The sequence below is a fragment of the Lontra canadensis genome, unplaced genomic scaffold, assembly GCF_010015895.1.
Source record: "Lontra canadensis isolate GAN:19392208 unplaced genomic scaffold, GSC_riverotter_1.0 scaffold89, whole genome shotgun sequence".
NCBI lineage: Eukaryota > Metazoa > Chordata > Mammalia > Carnivora > Mustelidae > Lontra > Lontra canadensis.
In genome coordinates this window covers 4,884,089-4,904,773 of record NW_022631083.1, presented here as the reverse complement: position 1 = coordinate 4,904,773, position 20,685 = coordinate 4,884,089, and the positions used below count along the sequence as shown (strand labels likewise).

The window sequence follows — 20,685 nt, the reverse complement described above, 5'->3', positions numbered from 1 at the left end:
CGCAGAGAACTGGGGGGCATTTGAGACTCACCCTTGGGGAGCTAACGAACATACAGTTACCAGATAAAATGGAAACAGCCTTCTGAATATTTCCATTTCCGGATATCTCCAGACCCACTTAAAAATAATTTTTTAAGATTGTGCTTTTTGTTCAGGCCCATTCAGTGCCAAGTTTAACCAGGTTTCTCTCTCTCCCAAACGGAGCTGGAATCATAGTGAAACGAGGGTCAGGTCCCTGTCATCTCAGCGTGGACAGTACACTTTTCACTTCCATTATCTCATTCGATCCTTACTCCAACCCTGGGAGGTCGGCAAGACAAATATCATGTATTCCTGTTGGAGAATATGAAACGCCAAGGCTTGGAGGCTTTAAAGAACTGCCCACGGCAGAAAGTGGCCAGTGAGCCCTGGAAGCCTGGTCCACTCGTTTCTGCCACTTCCGCATTGCCTCCTCAAACTCATTGTTTTGGGAAGAAATGAGCTGCTTTCTGTGGCTGAGCACACATGAAAAAGTGGGTTACCTTAGCACTTCTCAGGCCATCCTGAGGGCAAACAGGGTGAGTGGCGTGCGACCAAGTAAGGTCCTGGAAAAACCACATGTCTCACATATATGAATGAACACAACTGAACTAAAATGGTTCTCTGGAGAAATCTTTGAAATCTTCGACCAGTCTGAGTCCTAACTGCAGTAAAATCCATAGGGATGCTATATTTAACGTTTTAACACAAGCGAACAACATTTTGTTTAAATACATCTTGGGAGGGGGGAACATGGTGGTTAAAAAGAGGGGAGGACAGAATTGGGGGTCCCTGTAGTTCCTGTAGGCCACAGGGATGGAGGGGGAAGCAACTGTGGCTTCCAGCAGCCCTCAGAGCACACTGTGCCCCGGGAGCTGCATGGGCTTCAAGCTAATGGCCATGTTGACCGTTGGGAATAAGGTCCCTGTTGGCCCCGAGGCCATTCTTCAAACAGTCTCTCTCTTTGCCTTTGGTGATTTCTTCCTTCTCCTCCTCTTCCTCTTCTTCTTCATACTCGTCCTCATCCTCATCTTCACTCCTCACATCTTGGATGTTCTAGAGAAAGAAAAGAATGGGCTGTGAGTGCTAACCCTCCAGAAAGCAGCCTGAGTGAATGAGAAAACTCAAATCCCAAACTCAGAAAGAAAACACAATATTCCAAAACCAAAAGTTCACCAACGTAGAACATATCCTGGGTCACAAAATCAATCTTAACAAAGAAGAATTGAAATCATGCAAAGTATGTTTTAGAGCATAATGGAATTAATGTCGAAATGAATATAAAAAAAAGGAAAATCTCAAAACAGTTGGAAATGAAACAATACAGCTTTGACAATGGATCAAAGAGTAAGTCACAAGGGCTTTTAGAAAATATTTTGTACTAAAATGAAAATATGGTGTATTAAAATTTGTCAAATGTAGCTAAAGTAGTGCTTTTAAAGAAATTTATAGCACTAAATGTTTATATTAGAAAAGAAGAAAATTCTCAAATAATTTGAGCTTCCATCTTAAGAAACCAGAAACAAAAAAGCAAAATAAACCCAAAGCAAGCAAAAGGAAGGAGAAAAATAAATAAAGAAATCAGTGAGATTTAAATAGAAAAAACAATAAAGAAAAGCAATAAAACCAAATGCTGGTTCTTTGAAAAGATATATAAAATTGATAAATCTGGGGCACCTGGGTGGTTCAGTGGGTTAAAGCCTCTGCCTTCGGCTCAGGTCATGATCCCAGGATCCTGGGATGGAGCCCTGCATCGAGCTCTCTACTGAGCAGGGAGCCTGCTTCCTCCTCTCTCTCTCTCTGCCGGCTTCTCTGCCTACTTGTGATCTCTGTCTGTCAAATAAATAAATAAAATCTTAAAAAAAAAAATAGGGGGCGCCTAGGTGGCTCAGTGGGTTAAAGCCTCTGCCTTCGGCTCAGGTCATGATCCCAGGGTCCTGGGATCGAGCCCTGTGTCAGGCTCTCTGCTTCCTCCTCTCTCTCTCTGCCTGCCTCTCTGTCTACTTGTGATCTCTATCTGTCAAATAAATAAATAAAATCTTTAAAAAAAGTAAATAAAATAAATAAAAATAAAAAATAAAATTGATAAATCACTAGAAAAATTGACAAAGAAAAAGAAAGAGAAGGCACAACTTGCCAGAAAATAAAAAGGAGATTTGACTATGGATACTATAGATATTATAAAAAATAACAGAATACAATGAACAGTTTTATGCATATATATTTGACAATTTAGATGAAATGGACCAACTCCTCAAAAACCACAGACTACCAAAATTCACCCAAGATGGCACAGATAACCTAAATAGTCATATAACTGTGAAAGAAATTAAATCAGCTAAAAATCTGGGAAAGAAAATCATCAGGTCCAGCAGTTTTCACTGGCAAATTCTACGAAACATATAAAGAAGAACCAAATTTCCACCAATCTCTTCCATTTGATAGAAGAGGGAATACTTCCCAGTTTATTTTATGAGGCCAGAATTACCCTGATATCAAGGTCAGAAAAGACAACATAGGAAAGAACAACTACAGACCAATATCTCTAATAAGAGTATATACATTAAAAAAAAAAAACCTCAATGAAACAGCCCAAATCAAACCCAGTAATGTATAAAAATAATAATACATCATAATGAAGTGGGATTAGTCCCAGAAATGCAAGGCTGGTTGAAGATTTAGAAATCAAAAAAAATGAACGTAATCCATCCTACCAATAATCTAAAGAAGGAAAAAATACATAATTATATCAGTTGATGCCAAAAAAATCATATGACAAAATTTTACATCCACTCATGTTTTTAAAAAAAATGCACCAAAGAAAGAGAAGGTAACATCATACTTACTGATGAATGACTGAATGTTTTTCCCCCTAAAATTAGGAAAAAAGCAAGAATATCCACTTTCACCATTCCTATACAACATTGTATTGGAAATCCTAGTCAACATAATAAGGTAAGAAAAAGAAATAGAAGCCATACAGATTGGAAAGAAAGAAATGAAAGTATCCCTATTTGAAGATGACATGATTATCTATGTAGAAAATCCCAAAGAATCTACTGAAAGCTGCTAGAATTCATAAGTGAGGTTAGCACAAAGTTGCAGGATACAAGGTCAACATACAAAAGCACACACACACACACACACACACATACATCTTGATTTCTAAACACTAATATAGTAGGCTGAAAAAGTGTCCTCAAAGATAGTAGGTTCTAATCCCTAAAACTTATGAATGTTACTTGATATGGTAAAGTTTTTGCAGGTATAATTAAGTTAAGGATATTGAGAAGATTATCCTGCATAATCCAGGTATACCCTAAAGTCACCCCAAGTGTCTTTTATAAAATATGCAATGGGAGATTCAGCACAGAGAAGAGGCAATGTGAAGATGGAGGTAGAGACTGGAGTAATGTGATTATGATTAAGGAATGCCGGCAGGCACCGGAAGTTGGAAGAGGTAAAGAATAGAATCCGCCTACAGCCTTTGGAGAAAACACAACCCTACGACATCTTGAGTTCAGCTCAAATCTGATTATAGACTTCTGGCCTCCAGAACTATGAGAGAATAAATTTGTTTTTTTAAGCCACCAAGTTTGTGGTATTTTGTTATAGCAGCCACAGGAAACTAACATGACTAGCAATGTCTGACTAAAAGCAACATTTAAATTTAATTTAACTGTAATATTTATAATAGTTTCCAAAATAAAATACTTGGGTATAATCTAAAAAGGACATATAGGATCTGCATGTAAAACCTACAAAACTCTGATGAAATATTTAAATAATTGGGGACACATACTATGTTCATGGATTGGAAGGTTAAACATAATAAAAATGTTAATTATCCCCAGACTGATTCCACACAATATCAGTGAAAATCTCAGCAAGACTTGTACACAGAGATAAGCTGATACTAAAATTTATATGGAAAGACAAAGTAGAAGAGCTAAGTCAATTCTGAAAAAGAAAAATAAAATTGGAGGATTCCAACTCCCCAAATTTAAGACTTACTATAGAGTTACAATAATCAAAACTGGGTGGTATTAGCAAAGGGACAGGCACATAGATTAATAGAACAGAATAGGGAATCTAGAAATAGACCCCCCACTTACAAATATGGGAATTAAGTTTTGACAAAGTGCAAAAGCAATTCAATGGAGAAAAAAAAAAAATAGTATTTCCAAGAAATGCTGTTAGAACAGTTAGAAATCCATAGGCAAAAGAGTAAACTTTCACCTAAATGTCATACCTTGTACAAAACCAACTCAAAATGGATCATAGATCCCAATGTAAAATATAAGACTAAAACTTTTGAAGAAAACCCATAACCTTGGGTTGGGTGAGGAGTTCCTAGATGTGGCACAAAAAATAAACTCCATTAAGAGAAAAAACTAATCAACTAGATTTCACCAAAAGGTAACTTTTGTACTGTAAAAGCCACGATTCAGAGAATAAAAAGACAAGCTGCAAACTTGGGGATAATATTCACCAACCCTATAGCTGACAGGTATGCATCATAAAGAATTGTCAAAACTCAACAATAAGAAAAAAAAATAGAAATATGGGCAAATATATAAAAATAAGCTTTTCCTCAAAGAGGATACAGGATGTCAAAGAAGGATATATATGAAAAGATGTTCAACATCACCAGCCATTAGGAAAATGCAAATTAAAGCCACAATGAGATACAAATGTAAGGGGTGCTTGGGTGGCTCAGTGGGTTAAAGCCTCTGCCTTTGGCTTAGGTCATGATCTCAGCATCCTGGGATCGAGACCCGCATCAGGCTCTCTGCACAGCAGGGAGCCTGCTTCCCCCTCTCTCTCTGCTTGCTTCTCTGCCTACTTGTGATCTCTGTCTCTCAAATAAATAAATAAAACCTTAAAAAAAAGATACAAGCGTAAGCTCATTAGAATAGCTAAAATTAAAAATACTGACAATATCAAGTGGTGTCAAGGACTTGGAGTGACTGGAAGGAACTGTTATACATTGCTGATGGAAATGCAAAATGGTACAAATGGTTGGGAAATAGTTTGGCAGTTGCTTATAAAGTAAAACATACATTTACTGTATATGTCAGCAATCCCACTTCTGAGTATCTATCCTAGAGCAATGAACATTATGTTCACACAAAACAAATGTTTATTACATCTCTATTCATAGTTGCCAAAACTGGAAGCAACCAAATGTTTTTCAATCAGTAAATGGGTCAGTGGTACATTTGTACAATGAGATACTACCTACCAGTGAAAAAAGAACAAAGTGTTGACATTTACAAGAAGCTGGATGAATCTCAAAGGCATTATGCTGAGTGGAAAAAAAAATTTGTTTCCAAAGGATACCTACCAGATGACACACTAATGTCATTTACATGCTCCTCTTGAAAAGACAACCTCTAGGGATGGAAAAGGGATCCCAGGAACAAGGGTAGAGGAAAGAGTGGTTGGGATGCTGGACTCATCTCATATTCTGATTATGGTGATGGTTACACAAATCTGTTAAACTTCATAGAACTTGGGGCACCAAGTTCTATGGGGTGGCTCAGTGGGTTAAGCCTCTGCCTTCAGCTCAGGTCATGGTCTCAGGGTCCTGGGATCAAGTCCTGCATCTGGCTCTGTGCTCAGCAGGGAGCCTGCTTCCCCTTCTCCCTCTGCCTGCTTGTCTGCCTACTTGTGAACCCTCTTTATCTCTGTCAAATAAATAAATAAAATCTTTAAAAAAAAAACCTCATAGAACTTTACACCAATGGAAAAAAGTCTATTTTGCTGATGATGTTTAAAAATCAAACTTAAAAGTATTCCTGCAAATAGTATGGTTTTCCTGATGAACGTTTGCTAAGTCAAGTCTTCCTCATGTAGGACTTTTAGTTGTCAAGCTACTTTTACTGTTGGTGATTGGGATGTTTTCTATTTTCTTTATGCAGGGACTCCTTCAAGGGCCTATTAAGCCCAGACTGGAAAAGAAAAAGACCACGGAAGATGGAGACCGGTTTCTGACACCCCGTCTTTCAAGTTGCCAGCCAGAGCCTTATGAATTACTTTTTCCTTTTGTGCCCTACAGACTACACCTGACAACTTCCAGGTACACGTACCCAAATACCTCCTCTGTGTACAATCTTCAGGCAAACACGGCTTTTGTAAAAACCCAGCGTACATGTGTGCTGCTGCCTTAATTACAGAAATGTAATATCCTGGGCTCTTGTCTGTACGATCTGCTCTTTTCCACAACAAGACAGCAAGGATCTCCAAATAAACAAGGCTCATGGTAAACATTGAGGGACAAACTTGGTGTCTCCCCAGTTAAGATGCAATGGAGAAAGGCAGATGGGGTTTTTTAGGGAGCAGTGATGCTTGGTTGACAATTGCTTTCATGGGCTGTGCCCCTTGGGTCTCCTTTTTCGTCTTCTAAAGACTTGTAGGGAACAAGGGGGACATTTGCCGCACAGCTAAGAAAGACAGGATGAGAACCCTACTCTAAGCTTAGAAACTGAACCACAGTTCTCTACAGACGCCTGGTGGAGTCATATGCACAAACACTTGAGACAGGGGACCCAGGAGGCAGACGCTGGGTTCTGTTCGTGGTCAGTTGTCTGTATGAGAAAGCTACCTCTCCCCTCCGACTGAGCAGAGCACCAGCTCTTGTCACATCTCTTCACCCTGTTCTGACTCTGCCCTTGGTACCTGACTCTGAAGCATAAAATTTGAAATAATGTAAAGCATCCCTAATTAATTATTTTTATTACGTGAGACAAACACACCATGTTTTAGTCTGTTCTGTGTCAGTTACAGCAGTGATGGTCAAGGCTCTGGAAACTAATGCCGGATGTGTTACTGGTCTGCCACCCACAGTTTGAAAATGGCTGGCTTTGGGTATGCAGGGAAAATGAAGCTTTCCCACATAGCTGAAATCAGACAAGTTTAAGATAGGGACCGTAATCCATGTTCTGCAAAGCACCTTTTCACAACTGCAAGTCTTTCCCGGTAATGACAACACTTCACAGAACTGAAAACCAAGTTGAGCTTGCTCTAGCAGAACAAGGAATTAAACACTTGCTAAAGGTCAAGCCACCGTGTTTTCTGAAACACTACCTATGTGCTTTGATGGAGTGCCAAGACTTTGCTTACACAGTAGCAGTGAGGACCTTTCTTGGAATCAGCAACTTTCTTTCCCTGCATTGCCCTTCCCTTTCACTGTTCTCTGCCCACCGGCCCCGCTCCTTCCCCCACTTTTAGTTGTCACTGGGTAGGAGAACTTGTTTCATGCAAATGTTGACCCAGAAGCCTTCTACAAATCATTAAAGGCCTAAGAAAATGCAGGCATAAAGAAGGATCCAGAACGTTCTTTGAAGAGTGAGTTGGATCTGGGCTTCAGCAGCCGAAGGGCTATAGCTCCTTGGTTCAGTCCTCACACTTGTCCAAGCATAGGGCAACTCACCTGCTTACCATGATCTGCCCAACTGGGCTTCCCCTTGGTGAGGGTTTCAGCAGCTGCCATTACAGAGAGCACATTAGTATTTGATAATTGTAGATAACCTTCCTCTAGAATTAGGAAAGATAACTAGCATGTAACTGAAGTTTTTCCAGAGATGACCTGGGCCCTCTAGAACACATTATTAACAACATTATTCATTCCACAATTGGAATTCATTCCACAATTCACTGCACAATTCCACCTTTGGTTACACAAAATGATGGTGAAAAGAATGAAGAAGTTATTCATGTAGGAGAGACCCTGTTACTAGTTGAAACAGGGCTTTGGAGCCCCCACACCAATAAAAGGCATGAATATTGGCAAAGATCATCTACCTGGCGCTCCAAGAGGTCAGAGGAGATGTGTGGTCAGAGGATGGGTTGAAATCACATTCACCATGAAGGGAGATTGGCAGTCAGTCTGAAGGTGTCCCATACACTAGGAGAAATAGGAACACTGGGACCAAAACAGCCTTCTTCAGTTAAAGTCATGCTGACATCAAAATACCCCTTTGAAGGGTAGGTTCTAGGAATGGGAGCACAGAGGTGAACTGAGACACATTCAGAGACTCAAGCATCCGAGCACTGGAAAACCCTGAAAGCAATGGACAGTCTTTCAGCTCTGCTACTTCTTTTTTTTTCGGGGAGCTCATTAAAAAAAAAAAAAAAAAGAAAGAAAAAAACCTCAAACCTGTGATATCACATGGTAATTGGCTTTTGTTGGTGTCATAGCTCTCGGACACGGAATACCAGGACCAAGACTGCAGGCACAGCCCCCACTCCCTATCATCCCGAGTGCAAGTCAAAGTAGTACCAAGTCTCTTACATTCTATGGAGTTTGGATCCAAGTTGTTGAAAACATGCCCTAAAGATTGGCTTATTCATGATTCCCAGTTTTTGTGACTGGTCTGCATACACAGAAAGTTTCCTCTTGAATTTCAGAGCCAGACTCAAAAGTTGCCTTTGATATTGCCCCAATTCACCAGTGTAAACTAGAATACTGATAACCTTTGAACAGCATGGGGGTTGGGGACACCGGCCCCCTGCATGGCCAAAAATCCACGTATAACTTTTGACTGGCCAAAAACCTAACTACTAACAATCTACTGTTGACAGGAAACATTATCAAGAACATAAACAGTTGACTAACACATATTTTAGTTGTTCTGTGCATCATCTACTGTATTCTTGCCATAAAGTAAGAAAGAGAAAAGGAAATATTATTAAGAAAATCATAAGGAAGAGAAAATACATGTACAGAACTGCACTGTTCAAACCCGTATTTTACAAGGGTCAACTGTATGTTCTATTTTCCTGGATGGTTTTTTTCATTTTGCTTGCTGACATCAATATATCTAATTTCCTTAAGAAATGAATTCATTTTTGCTAGGGCTTACAGGCTTTTAAAAATGAGCTTCTAAGAGAAGAAGCCAGTGTCAGGGCTAGGTGGATGCTAGAGGATGTCTTATCAAACATGTTCATTTTCCAGGTGAAATAAAAGCTACAGGGGCACCTGGGTGGCTCAGTGGGTTAAAACCTCTGCCTTCTGTTCAGGTCATGATCCCAGGGTCCTGGGATGGAGCCCTGCATTAGGCTCTCTGCTCAGCAGGGAGCCTGCTTCTTCCTCTCTCTCTGCCTGCCTCTCTGCCTACTTGTGATCTTTGTCTGTCAAATAAATGAATAAGATCTTAAAAAAAAAAAAAAAAAAGAAAGAAAGAAAAGCTACAGGACTTCATCCCACCCCAGCTGAGAACCCAGCTTAGTGGCAGCAGAGCTCAGATCCCCCTGTATGGCTCTTGATAAAAATGCATGGTTTTCTTTCATAGTCTCTGGATTACCTAAAAATTAATTAAAAATGTGCCAGACTCTGTGCCAATTATCAAATTGTGATGGGTGTAGAAAACGATTGATTTCATAACTGTAATTTGCTTTGGGGATTAAAACAATTAAAATTAGTGCATTCTCCAATTTGCTACATATTGCGTCCTTTGGAAATGGCTGTAGATGCTATGGTTGGAAATTTAACAACTCTGCCCAGGCAATGATCCAAAATGATTTTGACCAAAAAAAAAAGAGAGAGAGAGAGAGAGAGAGAGAGAGAGAGAAACTCCCACTAGGATTTAGGTAAGCAAGGCTTAAGAAATAACCATGGTAAAGCAGAGGATTAAGTATATAGCCCAGGGGCGCCTGGGTGGCTCAGTTCAGTTAAGCATATGACTCTTGATTTCAGCTCAGGTCATGACCTCAGGATTGTGTGATCAAGCCCCATCGGGCTCGTTGTTGCGCATGGAACCTGCTTAAGATTCTCTCTCCTTCTACCCTTCCCTTGTCCACCACCCCTGTTCTTGCTCCTTAAAATTAAAAAAAAATTATATAGTTCAGAAAATATGTATTAAAACTGAGATGTTAAAGTTTGTTTCAAATATCAGCATCCAACAAAGAAATTATATGCTCCATTAAGAAGAGAAAATATCCAATGTGACAGAAAAGCAGGCAAAGGATATGAAGAGGCAATTCACAGATGGGGCTAATAAACTATACAAAATATTCAATCTTCGTAATCAGGAAAGTGCAAACTAAATGAGATACAATCTCACATTCATCAAACTGGTAAATAATGAAAAGTCTGATAAAACCAAATGTTGGTGAGGATGTGGGAAAAGAGCGACTCTCATACACTTGGTTTGAAGAATCATTTGGTAGCATCCGGTAAACTTGCCTTGGGAATCCTACCCAGAAACTCATATATGTTCCCAAGGAAACAGATATGAGAGTGTATATATAATACAGAACTGGCTGTAAACAGGAGGATAAACAGAGTGTGGAATGTCTGATTCACGGCATACCATAGAGGAGTTAAAGGAATTGATCTACGGAGTTACATTTATTTATTGTGAATGTGAAGAATGAAGAAAGTAAGCTGCACAATCATATTAGATCACAGATCAAGTTCATTAGATTACTAATTAATTAATTATATTACTTAATTAGATCACTAGGTCACAGCATTCATGCAAAGTTGACAAATATGGAAGCAATACTCTAATGTTTGTGACTATACCCAAGCATAGTAAGTACATAAAAGTGTGGTGGAAGGATGCAGCTTCAGTGGTTCTCTTGACAGAGTGAGAGAGGGAGAGAGGGGAATGGGTTGGGGTGGGATATGCCAGAATATACCATCTGCCTTCCTAGTTTCTCTTAGGTGATTTCATCTAGCACATGGTAGATGCTTGTATCTATTTGATGAGAGAGTGAATGAATGACTCTAACTTCTCAGTATTAAATCCCACCTAAATTCAAGTGACTCTCCAATTTTTTTAAAGATTTATTTATTTGAGAGAGAGAGCATGAGAGAAAGAGAAAGAGAGATGGAGAGCAGTGGGAGGGGCAGAGGGGGAGAGAGAGAGAGACAGAGAAAGAATCCTAAAGCAGACTCCATGCTGAGTGCAGAGCCCGACAACAGGACTTGATCTTACAACCCTGAGATCACAACCTGAACCGAAAACAAGAGTTGTACATTCAACTCACTGAGCCACCCAGGTGGCCCGTGACTCTCAAATTTATACCCCAGTGTGGATCTCTCTCCCTGGCTTCAAATGATCACAGCTAGACAATCTCCTCTCTGTTGCCTAGCTGGCCCATCAAATGCTGGTCTCCCTGTCCAACACTTTTTCCCAGTCTTCAATATTTCGGCAAATGGCATGTCCATTCACTCAGTTGCTCTAGGCGAAAACTTCCAGATCACCCTCAGTCCTGCCCTGCATGAGAGACCTTGCTTCCCAGCCCATCGCACTCAATGAGGATCTTTGATAAAGACCCCTGCTCTTGTCTTCAGCCACCTCCAAACTGCATCATGTCTCCATGGCTAGGATCTAGGTTCTGTGCTGGCTTAGCCCATGGGCTGGCCACCATCTATGACCTCAGAATACTGGAGCAAATCGGTCAGCCAGGCTACACCACGCTGGCTGGCCTTTTGAGATGCAGCGCACTGGTTTGGGTCCCCAGGGCCCCCTGCTGACTTAGAGCACTCTGCAGTTAGACTCTTGACAGCCACTTCACATAGTTCTTGTGGGACAGTGGTGTTTCCTCCACTCAGAGGAGCCACATTGCCATTGTTGACGAGATTACTGAATGAGGAAAATTCACAAAGTATCTCACCTGCTCTTCTGTAGTGGTAGACAAAATATGGTTTGTTCTTAGACAACTGCAAACCACCAGCCTACATCTAAAAGGGAATACAGACCATTATCATGGCCCACAGCTGGGCAGCTAGAGCATAGTGGGGGCTAATCTATGCCAGAGTTTCCCAACTGGTGTGCCAGGGATTGGTTAAAATATGCAGAGACATTGATTCTTTTAGCCCTTGGAGCAGCTACCAGAACCATCGTATCCTCCTTCTTTGGACAGTTGCATCGGTTTTCCCAAGTGCACTGTCCAAGCTGCGTGTCTCCATGCTCTGAGGGGAGGAAGGAAAGAAACATATCGGAAAGAAACGTTCCAATATGTTCCAATATGTCACAACCTGGGAAGATTTCCTCCTAGGTGTGGTGCCTTGAGCTAGAGATGGGAAGTTGTGTGGCTGAAACTTGGATTCACTGATTTCCAGGGAAGGGGAAGGTGTGTGTAAAGGGTAGGAGGTGAGAACTGGAGGACACCAGTACATGAATGGTTCTGCTGCTTAGATCCAACACTCAACAAGGGTTAGAGGTGAAGAAATGACCGAGAGGAAGGGTCCTTAAGGGAATGAGAATGAACCATTCATTCTTACTGGCATGGTCAACCCTACCTCACCCTCTATGCCCTTCCCAACTCAAACTGTACATGACCATGAAGGAATGGGAAGTCATAGTGTTCTAAACATGATCGTGCTCTCCCAGTTCCAACTGAACAATAAGCTACAATTTCATTCTCTGAATTCATCAGAACTTTGCAAATGCAGTGCCTGATTTCAAAAGGAAATGGCTGGCAACCGTCATCACTTGAGTAATTTTTAACTGCCAATATTTACATCCAAAGAAATGCTACCCAGTTAATAATGCAGAGCTTGGCTTCTCAAGAAATAGTGTGTTTGGATGTTCCAGAATAACCTACCTTCCCTCTGTACAGAATGACACAGGCAGGTGAGAAAGCAAGAAATAATTGGGGAACACCTCCAACCACAAAGCGACTCAGCCAAAAGAGAAATAAGTTCATCTATTAATTCCACGAATCTCAGCCTTGGCAGTCTTGACATCATGGGGCGCACAGTTCTTTATGTGGGGACTGTTCTACCCATTAGGAGGGTTAACAGTATATATCCTTAGTCTCTGTCCACTAGATACAGTTGTGACCATCATAAATGTCTCCAGAGATTTCCAAATGTCCCTGGACATCACCCCAGTTAAGAACCACTGGTTCAAAAAATTATTTCTGGAGCCCGTGCATTGTGCAAAATATCAGGGACTTGATATCTCTGTCTTGAGATAGCTTATGGTCTACGGAGAGAACCAAACCCCAAGAGCTCAAACACATAATAGTAAATACAAAGCTACACATTTATAAGTGTTATGAAGTAGAGATACCCCGATGTGTAAATTGGGGATCTCACTTAGATGGGGCAACATCAGGAAGGAAATGGAATGCAAAGGTTGTTACCTGAAGGTTAAGTAGGACTGGTCAGGGAAGAGTCGGGTAAAGGGCCTTGGTGGGGGGGGGGAGTCTGACGTGCTTAGGGTGCTTAGGGATCAGAAAGGCCAACACAGCTAAAACATAATAAGAAAGATGGATCCTGTCCTGAGATGAAGTCAGGGAGGAAGCAGGGACCATATGATCAGTTTCACAGGTCACAGAAGCTCTATTTACTTGTAAGTCCAAAGAGATGCCATTGTGCTGCACTTTTTGAGATATGGGGAGAAGACCACTGACTCAAACAGACAAGGTGTCTATACTCAGAAAACTTCTGCTCTAAAGGAGATGCTGGTTGATATATAACAGCAGACCCTATTGCTATAAGTGGTAGAGGGAATTCAGAGTGGCCACAGACAGACCTCTGGTGGCTACGGGCGTGGTGCAGTGGAGAAGAGGCAGTGGCATAGGCTGGAGGTGCAGATGGGTTAATGCATGAGAGAGAACAGTGCCTAAAGCCCTCTGTATTTGGAAACGACTTTTAAGCTGATCGAATCTAGTTTCTACTGATGCTGATATGCCTTTTTGGATAACCCGAGCAAAAAACATACACACTCCTGCCTATACATCTCCAGTAATGACAGAGTAATTGTCCAAGAGGAGTCTGGGTACTTCCTTCAAACTTCCTTCAAACACTGGTCAGTTTTTCAGACATTTAAAGACAGTTAAATCCTCTTCCCGCTAAACATTCCCATTTCCTTCCACTGATCTTATATGATAGAACATCAGAAAGAACACTTCTCGGTGCTGTGGATCTCAGAGAACATTCTTCCATCCATACCCATCAGCCTGCATTGTACTATGTGTGTATCACAACCAACACCACTCAATTCAGACACGACTTACTACTTTCAACTCCACCAAAAATTGGGGGAGGCGCATACAGTAAATGTAGTCAAACCCTCGTATCTGTATGCTTGACTTTATTTTTTTGTGTAATTTTTTCTTCATTTTAAGATTCCAGAATCTATAGATCTTTATCAATCAATCATGATTTGCCTGTTAGTGAAGGTAGATACATCCGGCCCTGGTATGGACTCCTAAGAACAGATTGCAAGGATTACCAAACAAAGCAAATGCTGACAACGAGGGGAAAATAATAGTAATGCTAACAAGAGAAAATGCTAATTTTGAGTAAAGGAGTCAACTCTGCCACAGCACTCCTGTACATCTCTGGGAAAGACATCTGCACCTAGGGTTTCAATAAACTGCAGAGCTATGTTTCTGAAATGCCTTCAGGAAACTCTGGGCTTGGGAATCTGTGGTTCTCCAGTCATGTCAAAAGCGCAGGAGGTCATGAATGACTCATAACATCCCACTGCCTTTTGAATGGCTCCACGTCTAAATCCACAGCTGGCAATGAAACAAAGGACAATAGAATAAGTATTTTATGCTGTTTTGAAAGCAAACTTGTAGCTTTCCCTGTCTGAAAAGAAAAAGACGTACATTCACTCAAGGAGTGCAATTTTCTGAACTCCTATCAAAATGCATTCGTTTTTGTTATACTGCTTCTTATTATCCAAGATGACAAGGTCACAGAAAAAAAAAAAGATTGAGTTTTTCTTCCATTTTTTTTTTCTCAAAGAAGTTGCATTAAATTTAAATTGGAAACTATCAAACCTAGTTATATGCGGACATTTCCTGTTAGTTACCTGGCTCCAAATTTTCTAGACCAATGCTTCTTAAACTTTAATATGCATATAAATCACCTAGAGTTGATGAAAATATAGACTCTCATTCACAAGGTCTCTGGTGGGCCCGGAGGTGCTGCCATTTCTAACCAGCTCTAGGCGATGTCTGGGCTGATATTGTGGTTGACAGGCTGTTTCTTAGGCCTATAGCCCCTCCCTAGATTGCCACTCTCTGTAAACAGAAGTTGAAGCAGAGGATCTTCTATGGGTCTTTCCAGTTTTAAAATTCCATGATTCCAACTCATTTTTATTTCATTAATATCTTTATGTCATGAGTCCTTTTAGTCCAGAGAGGCAGTAGAAAATTAGCAGTATGTCTCACTTCCTATAACAGATGGTTGTTTAAAAATAATTAGTAAATCATCTTATAAAATGAGTCATGCCTTTACTTCTCTAGAGAAATGTACTATTTAAAGAATTCTGGGTTTCTACGATGGAAACAATCTCCGGTGTTTGTTTCAATAGTCAGAATTTTCTTTTACAAGGATTTTTTAGCATTAACACCTGTGTAACATGAAAATCTACTGCTCGGATTAAAATTTGCAAGATGGGAGTATTCGTGGAGGTCATATCCAAAAACTCCACACACGTGGGAAAGAAGGTAGATTTCTCTGCTTTTTAGAAAGCAGACCCAAGAAATGGAGAGCCATCCATGGACGCTTGCCCAGTAATGGAGAAGACACACATACATGCACACACACACACACACACACACACACACACACAACACACACACACACACACAGGCGGTCTTCTCTACTTTCTAATGGTTCTCAACCTGAAAGGCAGATCAGAATCACTTACTCAGGAGAAGTAGTCTGTTAAAAAGTCTGATGTCTGGGTCTTGTCTCCATAAATTCTGATTTAACTGATTTGAGTTTGGTCCTGACCATGAATATCTTTCTTTAAAGGCTCCACAGGCCATGCTAGTCAGGTGTAGTTGACATAGCTAATATGTAACCAGGTGATCTGAAATAAAAAATGGGAATCCTGGGAGAGCTTCTTGTCGATGTGAGCAGTACACCTCACCCTGTATTTGCCTTAAATGTGATCACCATCCTCACCTGATGAAAATATGTATTGGATAGAAGCATAATGACTTTTTTCATGAACAGACTTATATAGAATATTCCTCTATCTTTGATAGGGCTTTTAGAGAAAAGGACCTCAGGAACGTTTAAGCATCTGTCATCAAATGTCATGTTTTCCTATTCGTAAGCAAAAGGTTCAAAGGATAAGCTGGATAAGTGAAGTGAAGTTTAATAATAAGAAATGTAAATTCCAACACAAATCATGACCATTGCTAGACAACCCTTGAATGGAGGGAATGTGGCTTGGCCCATGTGAAGAAGACCTAGGGTTGTTTTTTTTTTTTTTTTAAAGATTCTATTTATTTATTTGACAGACAGAGATCACAAGTAGGCAGAGAGGCAGGCAGAGAGAGGGGGGAGGAAGCAGGCTCCCTGCGGAGCAGAGAGCCTGATGAGGGGCTGAGGGCTCAATCCCAGGACCCTGAGATCATGACCTGAGCCGAAGGCAGAGGCTTAACCCACTGAGCCACCCAGGCGCCCCAAGACCTAGGGGTTTTAATAGATTTCAAACTTGGTATGAATTAGCAGTATAATGTGACTGCCCAGTGACTCAGAACAAATCTAGGCTGCATTGACGGAAGAAGAGTCTTCACAAAAAGAGATAACCGACCTACTTGTGTATTAGTCAGACCACATCTCGAAACTGCTGTTCATTTAAAGGAGAATCTGGGAAAAATGAAACAAGAGAGGTAGTTGAAAAGACTCAACAGTGTATCTTAGGACGAGGGACAGTTGGAAGAGTTGGAGGTGTTTAACCTCCAGAAGCAGAGCCAGGGTGAGGGAGGGCATAGGGTTGGTGTCTAAGGGCAGCTGGGCTGCTGTGTGTAGCTTCCATACTGAGACATCAGCAAGACGTCCTGGGAAACAGAGAACACTGTTCAGATTATCTATAAGAAGAAAATATACATCCAAATTCCAATGAGCCACCACAGCCCTCTAGCCTGTGGCTGGAAAGTGGAGAGGGCAAGCATAGAAAAATGAGCCGGGTGGGTGTAGTGACTTAGAAGAAGCACAGACAAAAGTCACTTCCAGAAAGAGTGAGGGAAAGCATATGTGCACAGGCTGGGGCCTGGTAGTTCCTAGCCCTTGCTAAGGAGAAGGAGCCCCAACGTGTATCAGATGGTGAGTGGAGCTTGTCGGGAAGAATCAGGTAAATAAAGAGGATGTGGTACTTGGAGATAACCAATGAAGGGGAAGAAGAACACAGAAGAAAAGTCAGGATCTTGCAGAACAGAAAGAGATAAGACGATAGGCCAGCTATCATCCTCTCTTGCTCACCAACTGAAAACCTTTCTAGAGTGGAAAAGGAAGGGTAGGGGTGCCTGGGTGGCTCAGTGAGTTAAAAGCCTCTGCTTTTGGCTCAGGTCATGATCCCAGGGTCTTGGGATCGAGCCCCACATCAGGCTCCCTGCTCAGTGGGGAACCTGCTTCCTCCTCTCTCTCTCTCTGCCTGCCTCTCTGCCTAGTTGTGATCTCTGTCTGTCAAATAAAAAAATAAAATCTTTAAAAAAAAAAAAAAAGGAAAGGAAAGGTAGTGGGGTTAGCCAGCCCACTATAATTGAGTATAACATCAGAGACTCCATGAGAACAGATCCCACAGGAGAACAGATCCCACCACCTGTCCCATAAGCAGGGGAAGAGAAGTACCTTTGTTATTCTAGAGCCAAGACCTACAACAACCAGTGTGGTAGCCACTCATCACACGTGGCTTCTGAGCATTTGAAATGTGGTCAGTCCACATTGAGATATGCTGTAAGTGTAAAATAAAATCCACACTGGATTTCAAAGACTTAATGTGAAAAAAAGAACGAAAGAATCTCATTAATAATTTTTGGTATTGATCGCTGAATTGTGATATTAACCTTACATATGATTATAATCTTCCCCTGGTTAAAATATTGACCAGGCAAAATATATAGCAGGCAAGACTGAAATGATCATATTTTGCTTCTATTGTATTCAATATATTACTAAACTTAATTTCACCTGTTCCTTATGAGTTTTTAAAAAACACTACTAGATAAATTAAAATTATATGTGTGACTCACATTATGTTTTTGTTGGGCAGTACTGGCCTAGAGGGAAAGATCAGGAAAAAAGAAAGATCTACCTAACAGTTATACTTGTTTGAAAATGAAATAGGCTGTCTCAGGAAGCTTATATACTGTTGTTATTTGGAAAATGAAATACTGTGATAACTGCTTCTGGCCAGGATAGAAAAACAAGATTAGATTATCCTAGCATGCTAGACAACTGAAAGCTGGATAAAATATATCTTTAAAAAAAGCAATAGTTTTTAGACATTTAGACTTACAATTAGCAGCTCAGGATCATGGTTCCTGAGACAAAGAAAATGAAGGAGGAGAGTGCTGCACTGGTGCCCGCACACCATCTTACTGCTTCTGAGCTGAAGCCCAGAGAGATCCCAGAAGTGCCACTGAGTTGAGGAAAGAGAATGTGGAGTTCCCCAAAGCGAAGCTGGTGTTCATGGGACAGAATGCTGGAGAGAAGGGAGGCACATAGAAAGAGAGCTCCTGAGATGCTCAGTGGAATTCTTCAGTCCTTGATCGAGCACTGACCTGTGCAGGTGAGTCAGGAAACTACCAAAGGCCAGGCAGAGGTTCACCAGGAAAAATTGGCAAAACAACCCCGGGAGCTCAGACTGTGGTCATAGCTTGTTGTCTTCTCACCAGCCAGAGTGAAAGGAACTCTTAGTTTATGCACATCGAGGAGAATGCTAAGATGCACTTCACTTAATAGCCATTGACTAAAGGCTATTCTGGGCTCACTCTAGCAAAGCTTAAAAACAAGCCTTTGAAAAGATCAGACTTCCAAGCCACTTGATGCTATACAAAAACAAAATACACTAATTGTACTACATACAAAAACACTATTTTTTTTAAAAGAGTTTATTTATTTGACAGACAGAGATCACAAGTAGGCAGAGCAGCAGGCAGAGAGTGAGAGAGAGACACGGTCCTCGTTGAGCAGAGAGCCCAATGCGGGGCTCGATCCCAGGACCCTGGGATCATGAGCCACCCGGGTGCCCCCCAAAACACTATTTAAAACAACAAACAAACCAAAGCCACTATTTAAAAGGAATACAACAAAATCCATCATCCAACAATGTAAAATTCAAAATGTCTAGCATCTAATATAAAATTAGCGGGCTTGCAAAGAAGTTGGGAAATAGGGCACATAACCTGGACAAAATTAAATGAATAGAAATAGACCCAAGATTATCAGAGATGACGGCATTAGCAAACAAAGATGTTAAAGTAGCTGTTATAAATATGCTCCATATAGTCAAGGAAGTAGAGAAAAACACAAACATATTTAAAAAAATGGAAGATATAAAAAAAGACCAAAATATAATTGACAGAGATGGAAAATAGAATATCTGAAGTTAAAAAGACACTAGATTGGATTAACTGCTGAACAGATACCACAAAAGAAAAAAAATCAAAGATTGTGAAGTCATAGTAATAGTAATTAATCAAAACGAAGCACGTAAGGGGGTGCCAGGGGGTTCAGTTGGTGAAGCACACACAAATGAGTTTTCAGGAATAAGGTTTCTTTTCTGTTACATAAAGCTCTCTTCTGAGGGGGGAGGAGTCAAGATGGCGGAGAAGTAGCAGCTGAGACTACTTCAGGTTGCGGGAGATCAGCTAGATAGCTTATTTAAAGATTGCAAACACCTACAAATCCAATGGGAGATCGAAGAGAAGAAGAACAGCAATTCTAGAAACAGAAAATCAACCACTTGCTAAAAGGTAGGACTGGCGGAGAAGTGAATCCAAAGGGACGGGAAGACAGACCCCGGGGGGAGGGGCCGGCTCCCGGCAAGCGGCGGAGCAACGGAGCACAAAATCGGGACTTTTAAAAGTCTGTTCCGCTGAGGGACATCGCTCCAGAGGCTTAACTGGGGTGAAGCCCACGCGGGGCCAGTGTGGCCTCAGGTCCCGCAGGGTCACAGAAGGATTGGGGTGTCTGAGTGTCGCAGAGCTCGCAGGTATTAGAACAGGGAAGCCGGCTACAGAGACGGAGCCGAGGAGTGAGCTCACAGCTCGGGCTTACCTTGAACTGGTCGCAGGCTCGGTGAGCTCGGAGCGCAGCCGGAGGCCAGGCAGACGGGAGTAATTGGACGCTGTTCCCTGAGGGCGCACTGAGGAGTGGGACCCCGAGCTCTCGGCTCCTCTGGGCCGGAGACTGGGAGGCCGCCATCTTCCTTCCCGTCCTCCGGACTCTACGGAAAGCGCTCAGGGAACAAAAGCTCCCGAAAGCAAACCCGAGCGGATTACTCAGCCCGGCCCCTGGTAAGGGCGGTGCGACTCCGCCTGGGGCAAAGACACTTGAGAATCACTACAACAGGCCCCTCCCCCAGAAGATCAACAAGAAACCCAGCCAGGACCAAGTTCACTTACGAGGAGTGCGGTTTCAATACCAAGGAGAGCAGCGGAATTCCAGAGGAGGAGAAAGCAAAGCACAGAACTCATGGCTTTCTCCCCATGATTCTTTAGCCTTGCAATTAATTTAATTTTTTTTTTCTTTTTCAATTTTTTTCTCTTCTTCTGCTAAATTTTTTAAACTTTTACCCTTTTCTTTTTTAACGTTTTTTAACTAGTTTATCTAATATATATATATTTTTTCCTTTTTATATTTTTTTCATTATTGGTTTTCTTTTTTTTATTTGTTTCTTTTTTCTTTTTTCTTTTTTTTTTCTTTTTTTTTCTTTCTGAACCTCTTTTTAT

At 41.2% G+C, this 20,685-nt stretch overlaps 1 protein-coding gene across 5 annotated transcripts in view; it reads right to left on the bottom strand.

The window, feature by feature from the left end:
• Positions 1-684: 684 nt before the first annotated feature.
• CERS3 (ceramide synthase 3) overlaps positions 685-20,685 on the bottom strand; it is a 111,373-nt gene continuing 91,372 nt past the window's right edge. For all 5 annotated transcript variants that reach the window (XM_032836003.1, XM_032836006.1, XM_032836005.1 and 2 more), the window contains one exon: positions 685-1,074. In XM_032836003.1, coding sequence (XP_032691894.1) covers positions 910-1,074 — 165 coding nt within the window. In that variant the 3' untranslated portion in view covers positions 685-909. The remainder of the gene's footprint in view (positions 1,075-20,685) is intronic.